The 22,729-nt window shown below is 47.5% G+C and overlaps 1 protein-coding gene across 50 annotated transcripts in view; it reads left to right on the top strand.

The window, feature by feature from the left end:
* The window catches only part of DENND1A (DENN domain containing 1A), a 520,477-nt gene that overhangs the window by 454,763 nt on the left and 42,985 nt on the right, over positions 1 to 22,729 (top strand). For all 50 annotated transcript variants that reach the window (XM_084995758.1, XM_084995669.1, XM_084995751.1 and 47 more), the window contains 3 exons: positions 129 to 200; positions 1,393 to 1,449; positions 10,695 to 10,826. In XM_084995758.1, coding sequence (XP_084851884.1) covers positions 129 to 200; positions 1,393 to 1,449; positions 10,695 to 10,826 — 261 coding nt within the window. The remainder of the gene's footprint in view (positions 1 to 128; positions 201 to 1,392; positions 1,450 to 10,694; positions 10,827 to 22,729) is intronic.

Here is a 22,729-nt window from a genome sequence, read left to right as displayed (position 1 = left end):
TGGCCTGTTCCCCTAATTAAGTTGCACGCTCTTGAAATGTTGCTTAACATAATTAAAGAGAAGAAGCCTTTGTTGGTGTTGGCCTACTAGATCTTAATACAAATCACTAACTGACATTTTTATTACAGAAAGGAAGTGGAGCAATTCTGAATACTGTAAAAACGAAAGCAAACCCAGCCATGAAGACTGTCTACAAATTCGTAAGTACTGGTGTTGGTCTCAGGTTCCAAACAGGTCTATTCCTTAGCATGACAGAACTCTTAAATACGCCTGATCCTGTGTTGCAGAGATGATCCCGGGGCTGCTGCGTTATTCCCTAAAGCTCTCAATGCGCTTAGAATTGTTTAGCGTTGATGTTTAATAACCAGGTCAGTGACATTTTTAATTGAAAGTGTTTCTGTTCACAGTTGCTGCAGTAGAGAAATGGGAGGCTACTGGTTCTAGCTTTTAAAATGTCGCCTGGGTGGCTACAACGCAGGCTGCTCCGTGCCTGCATCCCTGAGACCCACAGATATTGGTCTGTCAGGTGTTCTGACCGACCTTCCTCTGTGTATCCTCGTTATTATGTCAGAATAAAGCAGCCCCTTTGCAGGTTCCTAAAACATGCTTAGAGTCCCATATTCTTCATCAGCTCTCTCCTCGATGCCCTTTAGGAAATGCATTGTTTGTGAGACTTGTGCCCATGGCAGAGTGAAAATCAGAGAACACGCCAGTTCCCTGTGCTCCATCTTTTACGAGCCTCAAGTATTTTTTGTCATGATTTCTTTTACTTGTTCATTTGACTCTGAGCCACTTAACTGGGGTGGTTTTGTTTCGTTTCCATTTTTAATTTTGTTAGTCCTTTCTGTACTTAAATTGTAGTTATTTTCATGGGGTGGGTGGCTGCCAAGAGAACCACGCAGGTCTTAGGATGACAAAATAAAAGCCAGGGTGTCTGCCGAAATGAGATTTGAGACATGGCTCCAGAGACACCCAGCGATGTGCCTGTTCAGCCTGGGCAGGATATTGGTCCTGAGGCCCTGCCCTGGTGAAGTGTAATGGATACTCTGAGCCTCTCGGCTGGAGAAGCTGCTGCTCCCCTCTTACTGGTAGCTGTCACCAGGCTGTGGAGATAAATAATCACAAGAGCAGAAGAAGGGCTTCAGAGGGGGAGAAATCAGTGCCATCAAAATGCAGAACGTAAAGTCTCTGTAGCCTCTTTAAGGGATTTTTTTTTTTTAACCTTTCAACATTGTATTTGTTTTCATAGCCATTATGTTTTCGACTTGGTGATCCCATTTTTCCTTCCTTTTTCTAGTAATCAGAGAAGGTGATTCGCGACGGACTGAAATCAAGCACAATCCCTGCTGGAAACAGAAAGGGAATCTTAACTTAAATTAATTTTTCATGCAGGCAAAAGATCATGCAAAAATGGGAATAAAAGAGGTGAAAAACCGCTTGAAGCAAAAGGTACTTGAAGTTCTTATTCAAAATGTATAAGCACCGTGTATGAAATGCGTGGCCACAAAAAAGTACGATGTGATCAATAGAGGCTGTTTGATACAGTGTTGTTAGCACACTTCAAAATGCATTACCAGCTGTCCGGGAGTTTTCACACTGTTATAAATATTCACAGACAAAAACTGTCTTCAAATAACATTAAGACTGGCTTAAACCCACAAAGGCAAGCAAGTTCAGAGTTACCACTGTCGGTCTGTCCCCCGCCCGCCCGCCCCCACCGGGCCTGGGCTTTACCAGGGTCTGAACAAATTGGCTCGGCCTCCCCATCCCAGCATCTCTACCTCCTGACCTCTGCCCCCAAGCTGGTTGTATCCAAAACCACGAAGCATCTGCAGGGAAATGACTGCTGTGGTTCGTGGTCCTGGCATGCCCATGGCCAGCACTCAGAACAGGGCACAAAGGGTGGGTCCGAGGAGGGTGCTGTGGGCTCTGCTCACAGTTTATGTGTGAGACTTAGAAGGGTGGGGAGAGACTCTGATTGTCTGCTTGGACCATCAGTAAAATCGTATGAAATCAGGCTGCATCTTGGCCCAATGGTCCCCCTACCTGATTCCCTAGACGTGTACAGGGAGGTTAATGTAACAGAGAGAGCCTTTGTATGTTACTGTGACTGTCATCATTGTTATTAGTGTTGCCACCCTTCTCTAAGCACCTTCTAAGGATGGTCCAGGCCAGGAGCTTTCGCATTTAATCCATGGACCAGCCCTGGGGGTATTATCTTCATGTCATGTGTGAGGAGACCACGGTTCAAAGGTGCAGTGATCTGCCCAGGGTCCCACCGTAGGAGCCTGGAGAGCCAGAATTCGATTCCACATCCACCTCCTACTGCGTCTGTGCTCTCACCACTACAGCACTTCATACTGCCTTCCTAAAACAAGTGCTTTGTTTTCCAAAAACTGTTTGGGATCACGTATTTCATTTTCCCCACACCCCCGAAAGGTGCCACGCTAATAAGGGCCTCTGTCTTTCCTGGCAGTTTTGTTGTTTTTTGTTTTTTTTGTTTTTTTTAATTGAAGGCAGTTTTAATTTTAGGAAGTCAGAAAGGACCTCTCATTAACTCGAAATGGTCAAAGGAATTGATTCCTTTCTCTTCATTGCAAAATAATTTGCTCTAAGCATGTCAATGCTTAGTTTCAGCCAAGAGTGACGTTTTAACAGTTGAGATTCAAATCCTGTTAATGTAAACTCACGTAGACCTTAAATGTGGTCTGCTACACCTCACCAGAGACTGGCAGGTGAAATTCTTTACTTGGATGTCATCAAAGTCCCCAAATGTACCGTTTTTATCTCCTACCCCAGTTACTGCAATGGAACTGAATTGGATTGCAGATATAAAATCCAACTGGAAGGGCAGGAAGCATAGAGTTCTCACCAAGTTTCCCCTCCTTGATAACTACATCAGGCTGGTATTAGAATGTTACTTGAAGTATAAGCAAAGAAAGGGTCCCCCCGCAGGCGGAGGCCGCATGCACCTCCGTGGTCAGATCCGCTCTCTGCAGGCCATTGCCTCCCTCCTCGTACTTGTCAGCATCGCGCCTTAAGAAAATCCCCTTTTTGTGATACGTAACATTTCTGCAAATAACCAGTTGAAGCTCAGGGTTTTTGATGTTGTTCAAAGGTTCACTTAAACAATCTAGATCACTCTCCTTCCACGCCGTCTCCCCTTCCTTTCCTTGATAGTGTCTGAAGCAGTCTTCCCTCCCCTTCTCCTCTTCCCCCGCCAGTCTTTTCAAGAATAGCTTCAGGAGATAATGTTCTATAGAGAGTGTCAGTACATTTCAGGTGACACAAATGGTGAAGGCATTTCATAGAAATGTGGCTTGTCACCATCGGACTGTTGACAGATCTATTAGTGCACCCTTTTCAATTTTCACTTTTCCCCCCTTCGGTCGTACAGATTTCTGCAGACTTGATATTTTGCGGTTGTTCTTGGAAGAGCTCTTTTGTAATTGAAACTCTAGCGTTGTTCGGGACAGACAGGACTTGGTCTTCTGCGGTGCTCCAGCTCCCTTGCCTGAGCTAATTTAGGATTTGGCTTTGTCTGACCTCTCTCACTCCAGCACAAAATGTTTCCTTGGCTTTTTTGTTCCCCACCCCTCCCCCCGTCCCCTTTACGTGGCAGCATGTCTGTGGGGCTCCCCAGATGCATCCCAGACAGACATCTCAAGTTTGGTTGCTGCTATGAAATTGAGGCAGTTCCCAACAAAGACCCAATTTTCAAATGTACTGGGCTGCCACCTGGCCTCCTCTAGCTCTGCATAGCAATGGCGACCTCGCAGATATAATCAAGAACCCAACCTTGCCCTCTTCGCTCTCGCCTTGGGTTTGAATTGCAAATAGAAACTGTAGGGCCGACCTGTGGAGAGGTCACCATGGTGTGTGGAGGGTCCATCTCTAATACGACTGAGCAGGGCCCCTTCTCCATCCCTCGTTCATTTGTGCTGCAGACTTTCAAAGCATCTGAAAGAGGAGCTTTCAGGCTATCCGTGTGACCATTGGCAAATAATTGTTAATAGAGACGGTAGCGTGGCTTTATTCTGTACCTGCTCTGCTTCAGCCCAACAACAAAAAAAAAGAAGGATGGATAGCACATTTCTCTGGATAAATGGAGCAAGGTGGTCAAATTCTTCTGTAGCTTGGCCTCCTTTGAAGTTTGACTTGCTCAAAATTAGGAAGAAGAAATGGCAAAGAATGCTACCCAGCCGTCGCTTTCTAAAGGGAGAATACAGTGCCTGCATCCCAAGCACCTCCCCGCCAGACCCGGCCTGCAGGGGCGTGCCCCTTGGCTGGGCTTGAGCTCCCCACAAATCACACTCTCTTACAGCGCCTTCTGGGGCCAGCACAGGAGTGCCTTGTTTTAAAAGGGATGGCTCCTTTTAAGGTGAGTCCTTCTCACCTACAGGGAACATTATGACATTTACTTAAGGGTATCATTTTTATTTTATGTTATGTTATTTTTTGCCTATTGGGGAACCCCTGAAAAAGTATCTTTTTTCTTTTTCCAGTGTCAAAATGATGGAATCAGCTGGGCCCATTTCTCAGCCCTTTTTAAAGTTTCTTAATCTTTGATCTTTTAAAAGATAAATCCGAGCTTGTTGATTTAGAATCCGTGTGACCGAAAGGAGCAAGCTGACAGTTGGGTTAGCGAAGGCTTGAGTTTCTGGCTAAACACTTCCTGGCGTCTTGAAGGGAGCGAGGAAGCATGTGTGGGGCAGGAAGAGCCAGGTAGACTCTTGTAGAACCAACGTTTTTGCACCTCATCACCCAACTGTCAGCTCCCTGTCTATGCTGCAGCCTCAATCGCAGAATTCCAATTCTAGATACTGTTTTGATATCAATATTCATCTTGTAATTTGCATTTGCTATGATGTGAAGTCGGCTGGAAAAGAAGGGCACTTGCACAGATCTGGACACGGAGACCAGCGATCTGAGTCAGAGATGGGAGGCTTCAGCCTCACCCCCGTAGGAGCCTGAAGCGTCCTCCTCACCCCACCCCCACTGCCATGTGGTGTTTGGGCTTCTGAGGCAGACAAGCTGGCTTCAGTGCTAGTTGGGTGAGATACTAACTGTGCGACCCTGAGTAAGTTGCTAGACCTCTCTGAACCTAGTTTTTCTCATTTATGAAGTAGCGGAAATAGAGATACGTACTGGATTGTTGCAAGGATTAGAAGAGGTGAGAGGTTTAAACAGCAACACAACGTAACCACTCAGCAAATGAGTTCCCATCCGGTCTGTTCTCCCACCCACATCCCACATCTGGAGCAGCCAGTCTGCCCTTGCGCCAGTCTGCCCTTGCGCGTGCGCATCCCCCGAGAGCGTGGCTGGCGTGGGGTGCTCTCCCTTTTGGTCATCCACACAGCCCCCAGAGCCGTCCTCCAGGCCCCTTGGGCTCTGCCTCAGGAAGTCTTAGCCTCTGCTCTTTCAGTGCCCACCCCCACCCCCAGACCCCACTCCTACCCAAAGCCACTCAGAGCCCCCTCCCCGCTCTGGGTTCCCGCCCCTGACTGGTCCCGGGGATCCTGTCCAAGGCTTCGTCACAGGCTGCCCCTGCCTTCCCCACCACAGACAGGCGGAGATTAGATCCCAGTTGTGATTTTTGATTCCAGTTTAGGGAAGGTGATAGGAGCTGGATTATTTCCTGACTGCTTTGCCTTACCGAGGGGTGGAAAGTAATAGTACCCCAGCTCTAGCAGAGCCGTAGGGGGGCTCCTGAGAGGAAGTGGGCCACCCTGCATTGGCCTCTGATCTGCAGCTCTGTCTGGTGTCTCCCTCCTGTGTGACCCTTCAGGAAGGAACAGATTTAGCCCTTCCATCAGCTTCCTGATTTTGTGGGTTTTTTTAATGACATTTTGAAAGTTGGGGTCTTTTGTTTACAGACAAAAAAACATGTTTATTGGAAAAAAATTCAACAAATCGGATAATCTCCTTTTATAACCTTCGTTTCCACTTACTGTATCCTAAATATTTCCTAGACCTCTACATGTTTCTTACACATGTTTTAAATGGCCGCATACAGTTTCATCTGATGGATATACATACATTAATTAATCCCATTACTGGACACTTTAGTTCCAATTTTTTCTAGGCAAATATCCTCATAGATAGAACCATGCAGGAATTCTTAGTTATTTCATCCCGATAAATTTCTGGAAGTGGAATTAGTGGGCCCAAGCCCTTTACGTCTTTTAGGGATTTGATATGAATTGCCAGTTTTTCTTCCCACCACAAAGGGTGTGAGAGTGCCTCTTTCCCCGTACTCTTTGCCCATGGCGTCTCAGTTAGCTCTTAGACCAACATCTCTTTAATCACCAGAACCAAGGGCTGTGTCTTGGATGCCTGCCCGTGTAAGGTCTCTGCCGGTAAGTACGGCAGAGGAGGTGAACCGCCCTGACTTCTTTCCTGACTAGGGCTCCTCCCGCTCTGCTCTTCGGGGTCCCAGGAGGAAGCGGTTGTCCTTCCCCAGGTGGAGAAATAGTGAAGAAGTTAACAGATTAGGGAGGGCCAGCTGCAGCACTTTGTACGAAGTCTTTGGCACCTTAGGATCTTGTAACTAAAGAAAATTAACGTGCAGTGCTGTTTTTTTGATACACAAGAGCACGTGCCTGTGCGACACATTGGCCTTCCAGATGTTCATTTCAACTCTATGAAGATTGGGGGAGTTACCATCACGGCGCAGCAGAAATGAATCCAACTAGGAACAATGAGGTTTCGGGTTCGATCTCTGGCCTCGCTCAGTGGGTTAAGGATCTTGCGTTGCCATGGGCTATGGTGTAGGCCGGCAGCTGCAGCTTCGATTGGATCCCTAGCCTGGGAACCTCCATATGCCTCGGGTGCGGCCCTAAAAAGGCAAAAGACAAAAATCACAAATTTATGAAGATTTGTTGGAAAGTGTGTATTATAGTCAAGGCTCTGGGGCAGAGAAGCAAAACCCAAAGCATTCCGTCCGTAGGGATGAGAAAATCAGTGCAGATACCACATAGCACGACAGCCTAGACTCAGTGTGACACAGGGGTTTCGAGGTGGAGGTCACATCTGGTGATTGGCTGAGCACCTCCTCAACTCAGAACACCTTCTCCTGTGCTGTTGTCGTGGGTCGATAGGGTATAAATGCCAGAAATCACATCGCTCTGGGCTCCTCCACTTTCTAGCCACGTGGCCTTGGTGATTTGCCCTCTCTGAGCCCTGTCTCCTCACCTGGGAAAGAGCTGTAATCCTATCTGCCTTGTGGTTGTTGTGGAGACTAAGTGTGATAGCGAAGGTCAGGGGTCTGACTGCAGTGGTGGGCATGCAGCACAGGGAAGCTCTTCGCCATAGATGGTGTGTTTTCCATTCTGCAAGGAATAAGGCTACAGGGTTCCATTTGCACAGGGCTGTGCCATTTTTCAAAGTTTCCTCACATGGCATCTCATTTAACCCATTGTTTTAGTAGCTTTGAAGTGTGCCAAGCAGGTGGCACACTCCCCATTGTAAAAATAAAGAAATAGGTGCAGAGAGGTTGAGTGAACTGGAAAGATCAGACCGCTAGTTAATGGTAAAAACAAAACTTGAAGAATTTTTACTCAAAATTTTAACTTGAAAGCTTAAACTCAAAAATTAAAAATAAAAAAAGTAAGGAGTTCCTGTTGTGGCTCAGTGGTTAATGAACCCAACTAGCATCCATGAGGACGCAGGCTCCATCCCTGGCCTCGCTCAGTGGGTTAAGGATCCGGCATTGCCATGAGCCGTGGTGTAGGTCACAGACACAGCTTGGATCTGGGGTTGCTGTGGCTGTGGCGTAGTCTGGCAGCTACAGCTCCGATTGGCCCCCTGGCCTGGGAACCTCCATACGCTGTGGGTGCGGCCCTAAAAAAGACAAAAAATAAATAAATAAAATAAAAATAAAAGCTTAAACTAAGACACTTTTCCTAAAGCTACCACATTTTTTTAGTTGCCATCTTCTAGTTTTCATTGCTATCTGTATTTTCTGACTAGATTATTTTACTACTCCATGTCTTTTTTTTTCCCCAGCCAATCACACATATGCAGTATTTTTCCTCAGCTGAAAGTGAGGTTTTTTTTACCATTTGGCTTTACTCAGCCTCCCATGTCTGTCCTCTCAGTAACCCCACTGGATCCTAAATGTCCCTTTTGCCCTTTGTTACTTCTGGCACAGAAGGTGGCCCCTTCCCCTCTTTGTTCCACTTGACCTGAGCACCTTAGGGCTGCCCCTTTCCAAGAGAGCTGTTCCTAATTGGCTGCCAGTAGCTTCTCTCATCACTAAGCTTCAGCCACGCTAAGACTTGGGGGCCACTTGATGCAAGCCCTCCCTACAAAACCAGGAGGTCACCATCTCCCGTATTGTTACCAAGCAGTGCGGAGACCCCGCTGGGTGTATGGAGTTGAATACATAGTGAGGAGAGGATGGGGGAGGGATCCCTATAGTTTATTTTTTTCTTTCTTTTTTTTATTAAACTATGGTTGATTTACAATGTTGTGCAAATTTATGCTATACAGCAAAGTGACTCAGTTATATATGTGTGTGTGTGTGTGTACAATCTTTTTTGATATTCTTTTCCATCATGGTCTATCCCAGGAGATTGGATATAGTTCCCTGTGCTATATAGTAGGACCTTGTTGTCTATCCATTCCAAATGAATAGTTTGCATCTGCTAACCTGAAATTCCCAGTCCATCCCATTCCCTCCCCTCTCCCCCTTGGCAACCGCAAGTCTATTCTCTATGTCCGTGAATCTGTTTCTGTTCTGCAGATGGGTTCGTTTATGCCATATTAAGATTCCACATATAAGTGATATCATATGATATTTATCTTTCTCTGTCTGAATTACTTCCCTTAGTATGAGAATCTCTAGTTGAATCCATGTTGCTGCAAATGGCATTATTTCATTCTTTTTTACGGCTGAGTAGTATTCCATTGTTATATGTACCAGATCTTCTGTAGCCATTCATCTGTTGATGGACATTTAGGTTGTTTCCATGTCCTATGCTTTACTTGTTTTTATTATTAAAGTATAGTTGATTTACTCCCTATAGTTTATTGAGTATCTTATTAGTGGGTACTCAATTATTGAGTACCATATATAGTACACTATTAAGTAAAAAAAATGTTCTAGACACTATGTCACTTAATCTCCTTTACTCCTCATAGCTGCCATATTCCCATTTTACAGATAAGGAGACTGAGGCTCAACAATGTTACAAGTATTTCTTTCTTAATGCATTTTTTTATTCAGTCAGGGATCACTTCCCTCTATGTGCCACCAGTCTCTACTTGACTAAGTTAAGAACAACCAATTTTCAAATCTTTTTTGTGCAGAATTCAATGAGTACTGAGGGTGTGTGCTTTTGTTGACAAAAATATGTTTTTGTTTTTGCTATGAAAATAATTGGAAATGGTATTTATTATTTTATTCTGGCTGTGAATTTTTTTTACTTAAGTAAAAAATAATGATTTAAATGTTTATTTGTACATTTATTCTCTGCCTTGCTTAAATGAAGATTTAAGCAAGTTTCATGACTTGAAAAAAGCATCTGATCCATATTGCACAAGTTGGCATCATCCATGTCCCACAGAACCTATAAGTATAGTCAGCTGCCAGCCTTAGGCAAAGGATCCATCACATAACTTTTGCACATTGGGATTTTTCCTTACCTTAAAATTTGACTTCATCAGAAGCACAAATTAAGTGTAAATTTCTGAATTTAAAAAAAAAAAAAAAGTGACATTGGCTCTGTAGATTTTCTCCAAGTCATAGAATCTTATCTCGGATTTCAGCCTTTTTATCCTCGTCCAGAAAGACTAGGGATAAGAAAGAGGGAGCAGGAGCACATCGTTTTCATAAACAGTAGCGTCATCAGTAAACAAATGTGGAGAAAATGTCCACACTCACAAATAATCAAAGTAATGCAAATGAAAACAACAATGAGGTCTAATTTTTCACCTCTTAAATTAGCAATACATGTTTAAAATGGTAAGGCTAACGAGCATGGTGAAGCCGATAATGCATCCCTTGCTGGGAGTTGGTGTAAATTGGAAAGCAATTGGTAGAATGAATAAAAAGCCTTAAAAATATTTCTATCTTTTGATCAGGCAGTTTCATTCCGAGGGATTTCCATAAAAGAAATAATCCAAAAGAAAGAAAAACTGCATTATTTGTCACTATGGTATTTAGAAAGTTTAAAAAAAAAAATTAGGAACAACCTAAGTGCCCAATAGTAGCAAGAATGGTTTGTTAAATTATTGAGTATCTGCTCCATGAAATATTATGCATCCATTAAAATTATCATTCTAATGACTATGTAGCACCATGGAGATGCCTGTAGTAAGAAAAAACAGAATGTAAAATTATGCACGAGCTGTGATTGCAAGTAATTTTTAAATGTCTGCATTGGACAGAGTGAATATATAAAAATTAAAATGGCTGTGTAAGGTAGTAGGATGAAAAGATTTCCAGCCCCACACCCCACTAGTGTGAATTATGATGTTGTCTTTGTAATTTAATGTGTCTAATTTTGGTTTCTCTCCTCCTCAAAAGTCACAGGGCCAAATTAGCCTTCCGTTTCCTCCAGGAACAGGCTCCAAATGTCCCAGAGGGCGTTCCCTGGCAGGCCTCTTAGCGGTGGGGTTGGAGGAGCCCCTGTGCTCACTTCTGATGCCATGACCCCAACACCAACCCCTGACCTGGCTTCTCCCTGCAGGACATCACCGAGAATGGCTGTGCCCCCACGACAGAAGAGCAGCTGCCAAAGACTGCGCCATCCCCTCTGGTGGAGGCCAAGGACCCCAAGTTCCGAGAAGACCGGAGGCCAATCACAGTTCACTTTGGCCAGGTATGTATCCCAGCCCTTCGATGGTCTGGGCTTGTTGTTTTGTGCGAGCGGAAGCCATAGCGCACGGAGCAGCCTTTCATTTTGGCTCTCTTTGGCAAAACAAAACAACTCCATGGCGTCTTGCACATCTTCAGAGATTCACTTGATGCAAACATGTTTCCAGAGGTGACTTTTCAGAAATGTTGAGGCGACAACATGGCTCTGGTCATAACCCAGCTCAACTGCTGAATGAAGTCATTCAGCGCAGCTGCTGCCTCCCGACTCCAAGGCACTCCGTTCAGGGTGCCTCTGTTAGCCCAGCATCGCGTTAGAATCCAGGCCCTGCTTTGCCTCTTCAGATAAAAGGCAACAGCGAAGTCTTTAAAAAAAAAAAAAATCAATTAGGGGTTCTTTATTAATGTACTTCCTGAAAATCAATATTGGGAGTCGCGCTGCTCAGAGTAAACACCCACACCACGATTCTTCGGATCCCAGTCTGTAGGCAACTGTTTTCGACCCGAGCATTTAAAAAATTGTCCAGTTGTTTGACTTCTTTTCTCTTAAGTAAAACATATAGAAACTGAAAGGATTTTTCTCCATTTCCTATCAGTAGTTATATTTCTGTTTGAAAAAGATTGTGTACCCTTCTCTACTTCTCTTGACCAGAGTTTATTGTTTAGTAAAAGTCATGATTTTTTTTTTGATTTGAGAGAAATGGTTCTGTTCTATGATTGTAACAAGAATTTGCAAGGTTATTCATTCTCAAATCACCTGATTCTTTAACCATTTATTAGAGGAAGCATGATTAAAATAATCTTCATAATTTAATCTTAAGTATGATTGCTATTTTATCATCTCAGGGATCTAGAAACACGCATGTTAAATGTTCCTGCTTTTAACAGACATTTATCAAGTGCTTACTGTGTACCAGGCTTTGAGCTATTTAGAAATGAAGAGAACTAACGAAATCGTTGCTGTGGATTATTATAGTGAAAGATGAGTTTGTTGAAACAGGAATCTTCCTCTGTAATCAGCGTTTTCAGATAATACATTCATACACCTTAAACTTGGGGACGTTCATCTCCCTTTTCTGATTTTACACTTAAAAGAGATGTTACAAAAATTGGCATGTAGCGCAAGAAAGAAGCATCCACCGGGCAGCGCTCATTTGATTAATGATTATCTTCAAATTTCATTGGCGTTTGCACCCCCGAGGAGCTGCCCCCTCCTCCGGTGCTTGGACCCTGTTGGCTAAATCTGCGCCCCAGTTTTCCTGGCTGTGTTTGCTGAAAGCACAGCCCCCCCGGTCGTCGCCAGCATGGCATTCCAGAGCCAGCTTCCTGCTTTCCTTTGTCCTCATTCCTGCACACGCTAACCTTCCCATGAAAAGAGCCCCTCTCTGGAGTTCGGAGCCCATTACAGAGAAAGAGGGGGCGGGGGAGAGGGATTTCATGGTGTTAAACATTCCATTTTCGAAACACAAAAAAGGAGGCCCTATTTGAAATGGAGAAAGACCTTCTTTCCATTTCAGCAAGAAGTAGAGATGCTTTAATGTCACTCCCAGCTAAATGCAGAATAAGAGTGTGTGTGCGCGGGTGGGGGATAAACAATTAAAAAAGCCACCCCAAACTCTGTTGAAATAAGAGCTGTCTGTGCCTTCACAGGTCTGTAAACTGGAGAGGATGAAAGTGGCTCCCCCCCCCCCCCCCCCCCCCCCCCCCCCGGTTTGTCACTTCCCTCACGTGGCTGCCAGCATTATGCAAGTGTACAGGAAGACAGGGGTTTTTTTAATGCATGCATGCGGATTAAGGTCAAGCCCCAAGTATCAGCCATGCAGCGGGCTCTCCCTTACAGCTGCAGCCACAGAGCCTACCCACAGCCGCGAGATGCCTTAATTGAGACGTGCTGTCAAAGTGACAAACACATTTGCATACAGTCTACACTCTATTTATTTTCTCTGGAAAGGTCTACAGTCTGCTGTTGGTTGAACATTCTTAATCAGTTTGCTGTAAGTGAACTGCCAGCTAGCTCACTTGCGCTGGCCGCTTCTTCATTAGGTGACAGATTAGCTGCAGGGGGGATGGGCCAGGGAAACCTGAGACCCCTTTCTTTTAACTCTTTCCAGCTTTGCCCTGGTGCTAGCTCTTCCTTCAGCCCTTCCCCCTCAGGCGCCGGCTTTGAGGGGCCATTGACCAAAAGAGGTGGTGTTTCTAGAGCACCTACTACTGGCAGGCATGAGTTTTAGGGGCTGTGCATTCGCTAAGAAGTCTTTTGATTGCCGTACTCTCTCTCTACTCCATTTGTACTTTTTTTTTTACTTGATATTTTTCTTTAAACAGACTCTAACCTGACATTTACACTAACTTTAGCCTCATCTTAAGCGATGCTGTTGATAAAACCATAGGTTTGATACCCAGGACAGTTTACCTGCCGAGCTCACCAAGCAGAAACATCAGCTTCTGTTTGAAATGTCTGTTAAAGCTACGTGTCCCGGAAAAACAATTTAAACTAGCCCAACAGAGCATGCTAACCTCAGGAAGACCCGTGCCTTGATATGTGTTCCTGTGGATTCCATTCTCTAAGAACACCTAGCTTTCCAGTGGGGGCGGAGGCAGTTGTGGTCGCTATTACTTTACTCCCTTCCCCTCGAATAGCTAGTTCCCCTCGTTGTCCAGCCAGCCCAGGGACTCCATGGAGACGTTTGGGAGGGTGGCAGGGAGCCCAGTGGAGGTCTTGGCAGAGCTCTTGGGGGAGAGAGGATGGTCCCTTGCTTCCGCTTCACTGGAGCCTCGTCCTTCCAGGCTTTGACCATTCCTCCCTTTAATTCTGCATCTCGTCATCCGTGTATTGGGCGCTACCATGTGGAAAGAAAAAGCCCTCGTGGGGGGTAATAAGGGAGACAGACTAGTGCATAGACAGCCCAACCCAAAGTGATGAGAACAATGAGAGAGGTGAGCTCAGGGTACTCTGAGGGCCCCACAGTGGCAACCTCTTCACCTGCAGGACCATTCCCTGGAGTCCTAAGTTGGACCCTATAGTTAAAAGATATTTTGTCAGAAAACTGAATTCACTAGCACTTCATTTGTTTGCTTTTTAGGGCCACACCCACGGCATATGGAGGTTTCCAGCCTAGGGGGTCTAATCAGAGCCATGGCTGCCAGCCTCCGCCACAGCCACAGCAACGCCAGATCCGAGCCGCATCTTCAACCTACACCACAGCTTACATCAACGCCGGATCCTTAACCCAGTGAGCGAGGCCAGGGATCAAACCCACAACCTGATGGTTCCTAGTAGAGTTCATTAATCACTGAGCCACGACAGAAACGCCCAAGGGCAATTAAATAGATTTTTAGTTAGCCTCTGTAGGTCTGGTTTCTTTAAAGAGTTCAAAAGTCTCTGACTTGGGAAAACCTATTCCTGCCTTGGAAAATGTTTAGATTTAAGGAGGCTGTAAATAACTGTTTTTTGGGGTTTTTTTTTTCCCCGGAGTTTAGAATCAAGTGAGAAATAAGGCCCAGGGGATAGTCAAATAAGATGAGAATGCTAGCTTTTTTACCAAGAGACTAAAAGGAAAATATTGCTTTAGACCTGAGACCAAATGGGCCTGCTCACGCCTCACCTCGGAATTGAAAAGACCGTGCTGCTCCCCACAGGAGACACGGACAATTGCAGGCAGTGCCCAGGTTGTTTGTGAACTGGCTGCTGGAGGTGGGGGGGCAGTGGAAGCTCGGAGGACGGGTCACTTCTTTCTCCCGACCTCCTCCTCCTCTGGGCGGCAGTGAGCAAGAGGACACAGAGAGAAGCTAAGGACTCCCCCATGCTCTTCTCTCCTGGGCAGGGAAGTGGACATTCTCTCCTCTCTGCGGCTGGGAAAGGAGTGAGGGAGCACGCCTTCCCCTTCTGAGAAATGGCCGAGCCAGCACCCCCATGGGAAGTGCTCTGCTTCCTGCATATGATAAGATGGACAGGCCACTAGGTGCTTTCCTATCTGTACTCATTTAATTGAGTCTTTGCCTTCAGGTAAAGAAGTCCTCATGCCTTTATACAAATGGGGAAACAGGCCGAGAAGACATTTGCTTGAATTAGTAGCCTTAGTAGCATTCTTACCACCGCCAGCAGCCCCTCTGTAGCTTTCGCTGACTGTAGTCCTCCCTCCCTGGCTAGGGAACTGGACTGGCAGTGGGACCCTGTGACACTAGATTCTAGTCTTGGACACACACTGCCACAGGCTGTGGGCCTCGGCCTGGGACCAAGCCTTCGCAGGAGGCGAGATGACAGGGCTCCCCTGAGAACATCATGGCAAACCCACTCCATGGCCCTTCGTTGTGTTCCCCCCAACTGACTTGCAAACAAAGTAATCGCCTGCCTTCCAATCAGATTCCAAAAAGTGTGCATTGAAAGGTGTCTGTTCTCCTGGTTCAACAAAGCTTCCTAAACCTCCTTAACACAAAATCTGAAAAGCCAGTTAAACCAAAGCCCAAGCTAAGGGTTCCCGTAGTTTCCAGAGACGGGGGACGGAGTAGTTGGGATACACCCCAGGAGCAGCTCTTGGAATGCAGTTGCCTGCTTGTCTGTGCATCTGGAGAGTTCCGGCTTTACAAGCATGAACCGGGTCGTCTAGTGCCAGCTTCACGCTGGGCTGGAGAAGCTGCCCAGCCAGCAAATGCCTTCTCAGCACCCTTGGCTCTGAGCACCCTGAGAAAGCCTTCTGCCCCGCTGAGCTTGGAAGTCACACCCGATTTCCTTCACCTCAACCCTTGCCTCCTAGACATCCCCAGCAGATGTTCCCACATTCCCTAGACACCTCACCCCGGAGGCCTGCATGCCCACCCCACCCACCCCCAGGGCCTTTCTCTTCCGCCCTGGCCAGTCCCCCTCCTCTCCACTGCTTCTGTCACAGCTCTGGTTCAGGTGTATTACTGCTCACCTGGGCTGCTGCATAGTCTCCTAACTGGCCTCCTGGCCTCCACACTCACCACCACTGCATCCCCCACACAGCCTCACAGGGTACACTTGAGTCACACACAAGTGGCTGTGCTACCTCCCTGCTCCTCGCCTCCTCTGAAGGTTCCACCTCCACCCTTGGCCTAGCCCATGAGGCCCTGATGGTCTGCCTATCTGCCCTCAGAGCAGGTCCCTTCTGTAAATCCTCCCAGCTGATTTTGTTGCTCCCATCTTTGTGCCGCCCCAGAACTTGGCATGTGCAGTGCCTCATGCAGCCTTGTAATTATTTCGTTAATGCCTGTCTTCTCCCATGAAAATGTGAGCCTCTGGAATGTCTACCATAGAGCTTGCACTGACCTGGCAGTTGGTAAATGTTTTGGGATTTTATTATTGATGTGGATTTTTTTTGACCCTGGCATGCAGTGGCCTGAGGTGGGATCTCAGTTCCCAGACCAGGGATTGAACCCAGGCCACAGCTGTAAAAATACCGAGTCCTAACCAGTAGACCACCAGGAAACTCCAGGATGTGGATTTTTAAATTAATTAATAATTAATTATTTTTTAAGTACTTGCTGTGTATCCAGCAAGTTATTTGATTTTACTGCAGTTGCTATGCTTATAATTGTGTTCATTTGCAAAAGGAAAGTGACTGTTCTTTTGAAGTGGTCAAAAGCTACTTCCAAGTCACTTTCTATAAATAAGGGTTTTGTTTCCAAGTAGAAACAGATTTATATTATAGGAATTTAGATCCTGTCTCATTCTGTTTTGTGTTCTTATGAGCTTTTAAGGTCTAGGCCTATATGCCCCAGAAGGAAAGAGCGGGGAGCGCGGGGACACTCCAGGCTCCCAGGATGGGTCAACCTGGAGAGATGGGGAGCTGGGGAGAGAGCAGGCAAGGGAGGGAAAGGTCTAGGGTCCATTGAATTATATTCAAAAAGCAAAGATTGTATCGAAAAAGAGACTAAGGTATATAACCAAGTACTAAGTATAAACTTGGATTTTTTTTTTTCTAAGTGCATTAAAGATATTCTTGGGGAGTTCCCGTCGTGGCGCAGCGGTTAACGAATCCGACTAGGAACCATGAGGTTGCGGGTTCGGTCCCTGCCCTTGCTCAGTGGGTTAACGATCCGGCATTGCCATGAGCTGCGGTGTAGGCTGCAGACGCGGCTCGGATCTGGCATTGCTGTGGCCCTACAGCTCCGATTCGACCCCTAGCCTGGGAACCTCCATATGCCGCAGGAGCGACCCAAGAAATAGCTAAAAAAAAGACAAAAAAAAAAAAAAAAAGATATTCTTGGGAACGTTGGAAGATTCAGAGATGGACTCGGATTTTCGGTGATATGATAGAGTCATTGTTGAGATCATGGCTTTTAGGGGCTTATCTTTATGGCTCAGAGGTACACACTGCAGTATTTAGGGCTGAAGTACCATGATGTCTGAAACTTGCTCTCACGTGGTAGGGCCAAAAAACTACACACACGCACGTGGCAGACACACATGGTATAAGAGCCATTCACAGAGAGAGGAAGCAAATGCAGCCCTGCCCCCGCCCCTAGTATTTAGCTACTGAAAGGCAGAGGCTGATCAGTGGCCGAAAGTAGCATAGTAGAGGGTAAAGCACTGTTTTCACATTAGGCAGTTCTGGACATAAATTTCAGCTCTTCCACTAAAAGTTGGTAACCTTCACTAAGTCACTTAACTTCAGTGAAATCAGTTTTCTCAACTTTAGCACGGGGATGGTAATACTCACGTCATAGGTTGTTATAAGAATTAGGTGACATGGAAACAACCCAAATGTCCATCAAAAGATGATTGGATTCGGAAGATGTGGTATATATACACAATGGAATACTACTCAGCCATAAAAAAGAATGACAATGCCATTTGCAGCAACATGGATGGAACTAGAGAATCTCATACTGAGTGAAATGAGTCAGAAAGACAAAGACAAATACCATATGATATCACTTATAACTGGAATCTAATATCCAGCACAAATGAACCTTTCCACAGAAAAGAAAATCATGGACTTGGAGAATAGACTTGTGGCTGCCCGATGGGAGAGGGAGGGAGTGGGAGGGATCGGGAGCTTGGGGTTATCACATACAACTTAGAATAGATTTACAAGGAGATCCTGCTGAGTAGCACTGAGAACTATGTCTAGATACTCATATTGCAACAGAACAAAGGGTGGGGAAAAAAATGTATGCATGTAAGGATAACTTGATCCCCTTGCTGTACAGTGGGAAAAAATAAATTAAAAAAAAAAAAAAGAAAGAATTAGGTGAAATGCCGTCTGGCTCAGTACCACATGGGCAGTTGGCAAAGATCAGTCTCTTTCCCCAGTGGAGGGAAAACGGAGCCAAATGTCACCCCTGGCAGGGCTTCCCAGGCATCCTGACTTGCCTGCACTTGGCCAACATCACAGCTCTCAGAACACGCGTCCTCAGTGGGAGCTCCCCTGCACGTGCACACTCATGACTGACCCTCGTGCCCGTGGCTCTTGGGGGAAAGTCAATACCTAAACCAAGGAGGGCTGGCATCATGGGACAGAGGGAGAGGCTCTGGTGGCATGGCCAGGAGATGGGGCCCACGTCTGACTCAGACACATGAGTGGGAGGGGCCGTGGCTGCTCAGGGCACTGGGTGTGAGTGAGCAGGCGAGCGTTGAGGTCTGCAGTCCAGAGTCATTTTCTTGGACTAGCTCATCAGCTGTTCATTCACGTCCATAAGGCAGAGCGCTCTCTCCACGCTGCTCCTTCAAACCCTGTTGTTTCCCAATCATATTTCCCCTTTGTCTATCACACTTTTTTCTGCTGGTGTGAGAAAGCGGGCACCACTGGGGTGGTCTCCTGCTCTGCTCCCTCCAGCTCCCCCATGCCAGCCACAGGGTGACTGGAAGGCAGCTCTGCCCTCAGCGCTGCCAGGTGGCTGTGCAAAGTTGTTCGAACTCATTCCACGCCATTACCAAAAGCAGCATGGTCCCTAATTGGTACTGGGTTTGTCAGGTCTGTCTGGCGAGGGTGGCTGGCTGGCTCCGTCTTTCCATGTCGCTTCACTTTCTCATAGCCCAGGTAGCCCAGAGACAGCTTTCTGATGGAAGGTTAACAAGGCCAGGTTTTGCTGCTGTGAGCAGACAAGTTTGATTTCAAGAGAAAAAAAACTTGCCAATCAAAACAAGAAATCAGATTCTGGAAATTCATAAGGATTCAGTTGAAAATCCAGGCGATTTCTGATTAAGCACCTGATGTTGCCTTCACGGATAGTATTCCTCCCATCACAGGGAGCTGGGCGTCTCCTCATGTGCCCTGGAAGAGCAGAGAAGTGTCAGCAGCCAAATGAAAATCCAGGTTCAAGGTAGCAGTTCGCTTTCTAAGCTCAACCACCTGACGTCCATTCAGCTCAAGTTAAGGAAGACTGCAAAGGGCCAAAGGCCACAGTCCACCCCGCCTCCTGCTAGGTCTTGAGCATTTTCACAGCAGCTTGAGCACCCCTTATGGTCAAAGAGCATGGGGGACGGGCGGGAGCCCGAGGCTGAATTGCTCACCACGTGCCAGGTGCAGCGCTGAGACATGGGGAAGTGGGTCTGTGTTCCAACACCATGCAAGGCAGTTCCCACAGCTTAGCCCACTTAGTCCTTTTTGCCACCCTACTGGGTCGCAGGTATTGTCTTCTCTTGCAGAGGAGATGGGCTCAGAGAAGCCAAAGTTTATAGCTCAGAAGCAACAGTCAGGATTCAAAGCCATGTTGTCTAACACTAGACCTCAGATTCATACCCCAGCCCCGTGCTAAGAATATGGCAGTTTCCTGCTGGGTTGGAAGTGATGGGGCCAGTGCAACAGCCGTGCAGGTGGCTCAGGATCCCAGAGTGTTGGACCACAGGTGAGGTAAGGCCTTGTTCTGGTTTCTTTCCAAATTCCGGGCCCTCCCTAATGTCTCTGGACCTCAGTGGGCACCAAGACAAGAAAGCTGGTATCCTGCACCCCAGGTAGACTCTGTGCACCAAACCTGCTACCAGATACCAAAAGCACACTGGGTACTTTCTTGGTTTGTGTGAGGGATTAGAATGCAGGGCAGAAGTTCCCGTCGTGGCGCAGTGGTTAACGAATCCGACTAGGAACCATGAGGTTGCGGGTTCGGTCCCTGCCCTTGCTCAGTGGGTTGGTGATCCAGCGTTGCCGTGGGCTGTGGTGTGGGTTGCAGACACGGCTCGGATCCTGCGTTGCTGTGGCTCTGGCGTAGGCCGGTGGCTACAGCTCAATTCAACCCCTAGCCTGGGAACCTCCATATGCCGCGGGAGCGGCCCAAGAAATAGCAACAACAACAACAACAAAAGACAAAAAAAGACAAAAAAAAAAAAAAAAAAAGAGAATGCAGGGCAGAAATTGGGCGTGTGTAGGAGTCAGTATTGGGGGTGTCAGGGGACCAGGCCAACCCCCAAAGAGCAGAGGCAGGGCTTATTCTAGGAATCCACATCAATTAGGTTACTTTAGGTTTCAAGAGACATAAACCCCAAAAGAAAAATCGTTGGTTCATACCAGCTTCAAGTATGACTTGATCCAGATATTAAATCATGTCAGTCAGACCCAGTTTTTGCTGAATTTCTTGGCTCGGCCTCCTCCGCTGGTGCCATTCTCAGGCAGGCTTTCCCTTCCTAGTGGCAAGATGATTGCAGCAGCTCCAGACCGCACCCCTCCATAGGGTGTCATTTCCTAGTGACTGCCACACGAGGCATGGGTGCACTCATTGAACCAACTTTGATGATATGCCTATCTCAGAACTAATCATTGTGATCAAGGGTTTTCTGTGCACCTCGGGTAGGGCCCTACCTGAAACACATACCTAAGAAGTTAAAGGAGGGCTGGTTCCTGGAAAGGAAATCAGGGGGCTATTATCAAAAGAAAGGAAAACAGATTAAACTGATATAAACATGCACAGAGGCCAAACAGGAAACACAGGCCCAGCTCCTTGTCCTCCTGTCTGATGGCTGAGAAAGTTTCACACCCAGAGTGGTGGGGATCTTGAAATCAAGAGTATGCACAGCTAAGATTCAAGGGCAGAGGTCAACCAGGGCAACAGAGAGACGGGGGGACAGAAGAGCAATAGCACGTGCTTGGCGGGAACATAGGAATCAGGGGTCGTCACAGGTTACAGGGATGGACACATTGGCCTGTGACAGTTTCTGAGAAATGGAGTACGCCAGGTCAGCTGCAGTCTAGGGTCTGGGAGTGGAGAAAGCACTAAGAACCTAGGTCACTTGTTCAGCAGAAATCACTGATGCCTGCTCTGTGCCACATCCAAGAAAACAGGGTGACCATCACAAGGTCCTTGCCTTCAGGGAGCCCACAGTGCCACATGAGTAGTCCAGCTTACTCCTGATGGATGGACTCCATCTGGTGGTTTTGAAAGGCGCGGAGCTGTGCCATGTGATCACGCCATGGGGCATCTCACAGTCCCCTCTGCATTTGTCTTAAACGCCAACCATTTTGATCCTCAGGGTGATTCCTGCCACTATGCTCAGGAGGTGCCCGTCGCCTCATGGCTGCTGACTTGTTGGAGATCAGTGCAGAGTAGATGTGGCATTTGATTAACACCCTCGCTCTCCATCGCTTCAACGGCTAGGCTGAGAGCTCCCTGTCCGAGTTTAGATGGGAGCCACTTTCTTCTGAACCTGGGAGAACAGACACAACTGCTGTTCTAGCCTGTTCTAGGATGGGGTGGCAGCTGACTTAGTTGAGCGCCGGAATCCGCTGCACCTCACCCACACGGTCCTCACTGCTTTCTCTAGCTGGTTGCAGTAGAGAATGCCGGCCTTCCAAATCACTTCTTTGGCCCAAGGTAAAGTCTCCAGAAAGATCGGACTCAAACACACAGAAGAATGGAAATGGGGCTGGCTGGTGGGAGCCTGCTGGATGGATGTGTCGCATCCAGCAGAGAGAGGTCTGAGCTGGACATGCACCAAGGGAGCCAGCTGTCTTTGGCCCTCTTTCCCTGAACCAGAGCCCTTCCCCAGCTCTGGCCTGTCCCCTCTGACTCTCCACTCTGTGGGGCTCGGCTTTACCTGTGGTTTTAGCACCACCTTTGCTCAAGCAGCTTCAGTGCCCCCTTTTCATCCATTCCTATCTCACGAGCTCTACTCGCTTAGTCTTAGTCTCTTCTGCGCCCCCCCCCAACTTCCCCACCCATTTCCACCTGGGTGTCACCCCCCTGTGTCCATGCCCGCCTCGTATCCTGGGGGGTCATGAGTCGTTTTTCCCCGCTGGTCTGGGAGGTAGAGATAGGCGGGCCCTTCAGCCCTCCAGCGTGTGGGTCCCTCTCCAGGAGTCCCACCCCAGGTCCCAGACTTGCTGGATGATCCAGGGAGCCTACCAGCCATCGGGGCCCTGCCAGGGGTCACCCCCTCCCCCACCCTCACCCACAACTGGGCCTGCTGGGCTGGCAGTACCTGCCACCTTGACTTCTGGCTAGTTGCTTCTCACCCTGCGAGAGACTGCCCAGTGCCCCCATCCCAGGCAGAGTCCCTTCCTCTTCTCCGTGCCCAGCACAATTCTGTAGTCATTCATTCATTCATTCACCAGCTCTTTGTGGGCATCTGCTCCAGGCCAGGCCCATGCTGGGGGCTGGGGGAACCCAGGGATGAATTGGCTTCTACTGTCCCCCGTGCCAGGAATGTTCTTCCTCCTGTTCCAGCTGACCAAATCCCACCATCCTTCCAGGCCCACTCACGCACCTCTTGCCCCACAAGCCTTCCCTGACTCCTCCCTGCTCTGGGCCAGCACTGTCCCCAGACAGGGATAGTGTCAGCTTCATCTCTGTAGCCCTAGCAGCCTCACAGGGCCTCGTGCAGATGAGTTGCCCCGGGAGTCTGGGGAACGGCCGAGTGGTGAGTGGTCAATACGCGGAAGGCGACAGGTCGTGGGGAGGGCTGAGCGCAGCTCCACGCTCTCCCCGTGCCCTTGAGTAGCCGGTCGATTCAGCAGA

Source organism: Sus scrofa, chromosome 1 (genome assembly GCF_054392235.1).
Source record: "Sus scrofa isolate SSC_HxYL_T2T_F1_AM1 chromosome 1, Sscrofa_HxYL_maternal_Yorkshire_Landrace_v2.0, whole genome shotgun sequence".
Taxonomy (NCBI): domain Eukaryota; kingdom Metazoa; phylum Chordata; class Mammalia; order Artiodactyla; family Suidae; genus Sus; species Sus scrofa.
Note: the sequence above shows the minus strand (reverse complement) of the source record. Positions and strands in the feature narration are given on the sequence as shown.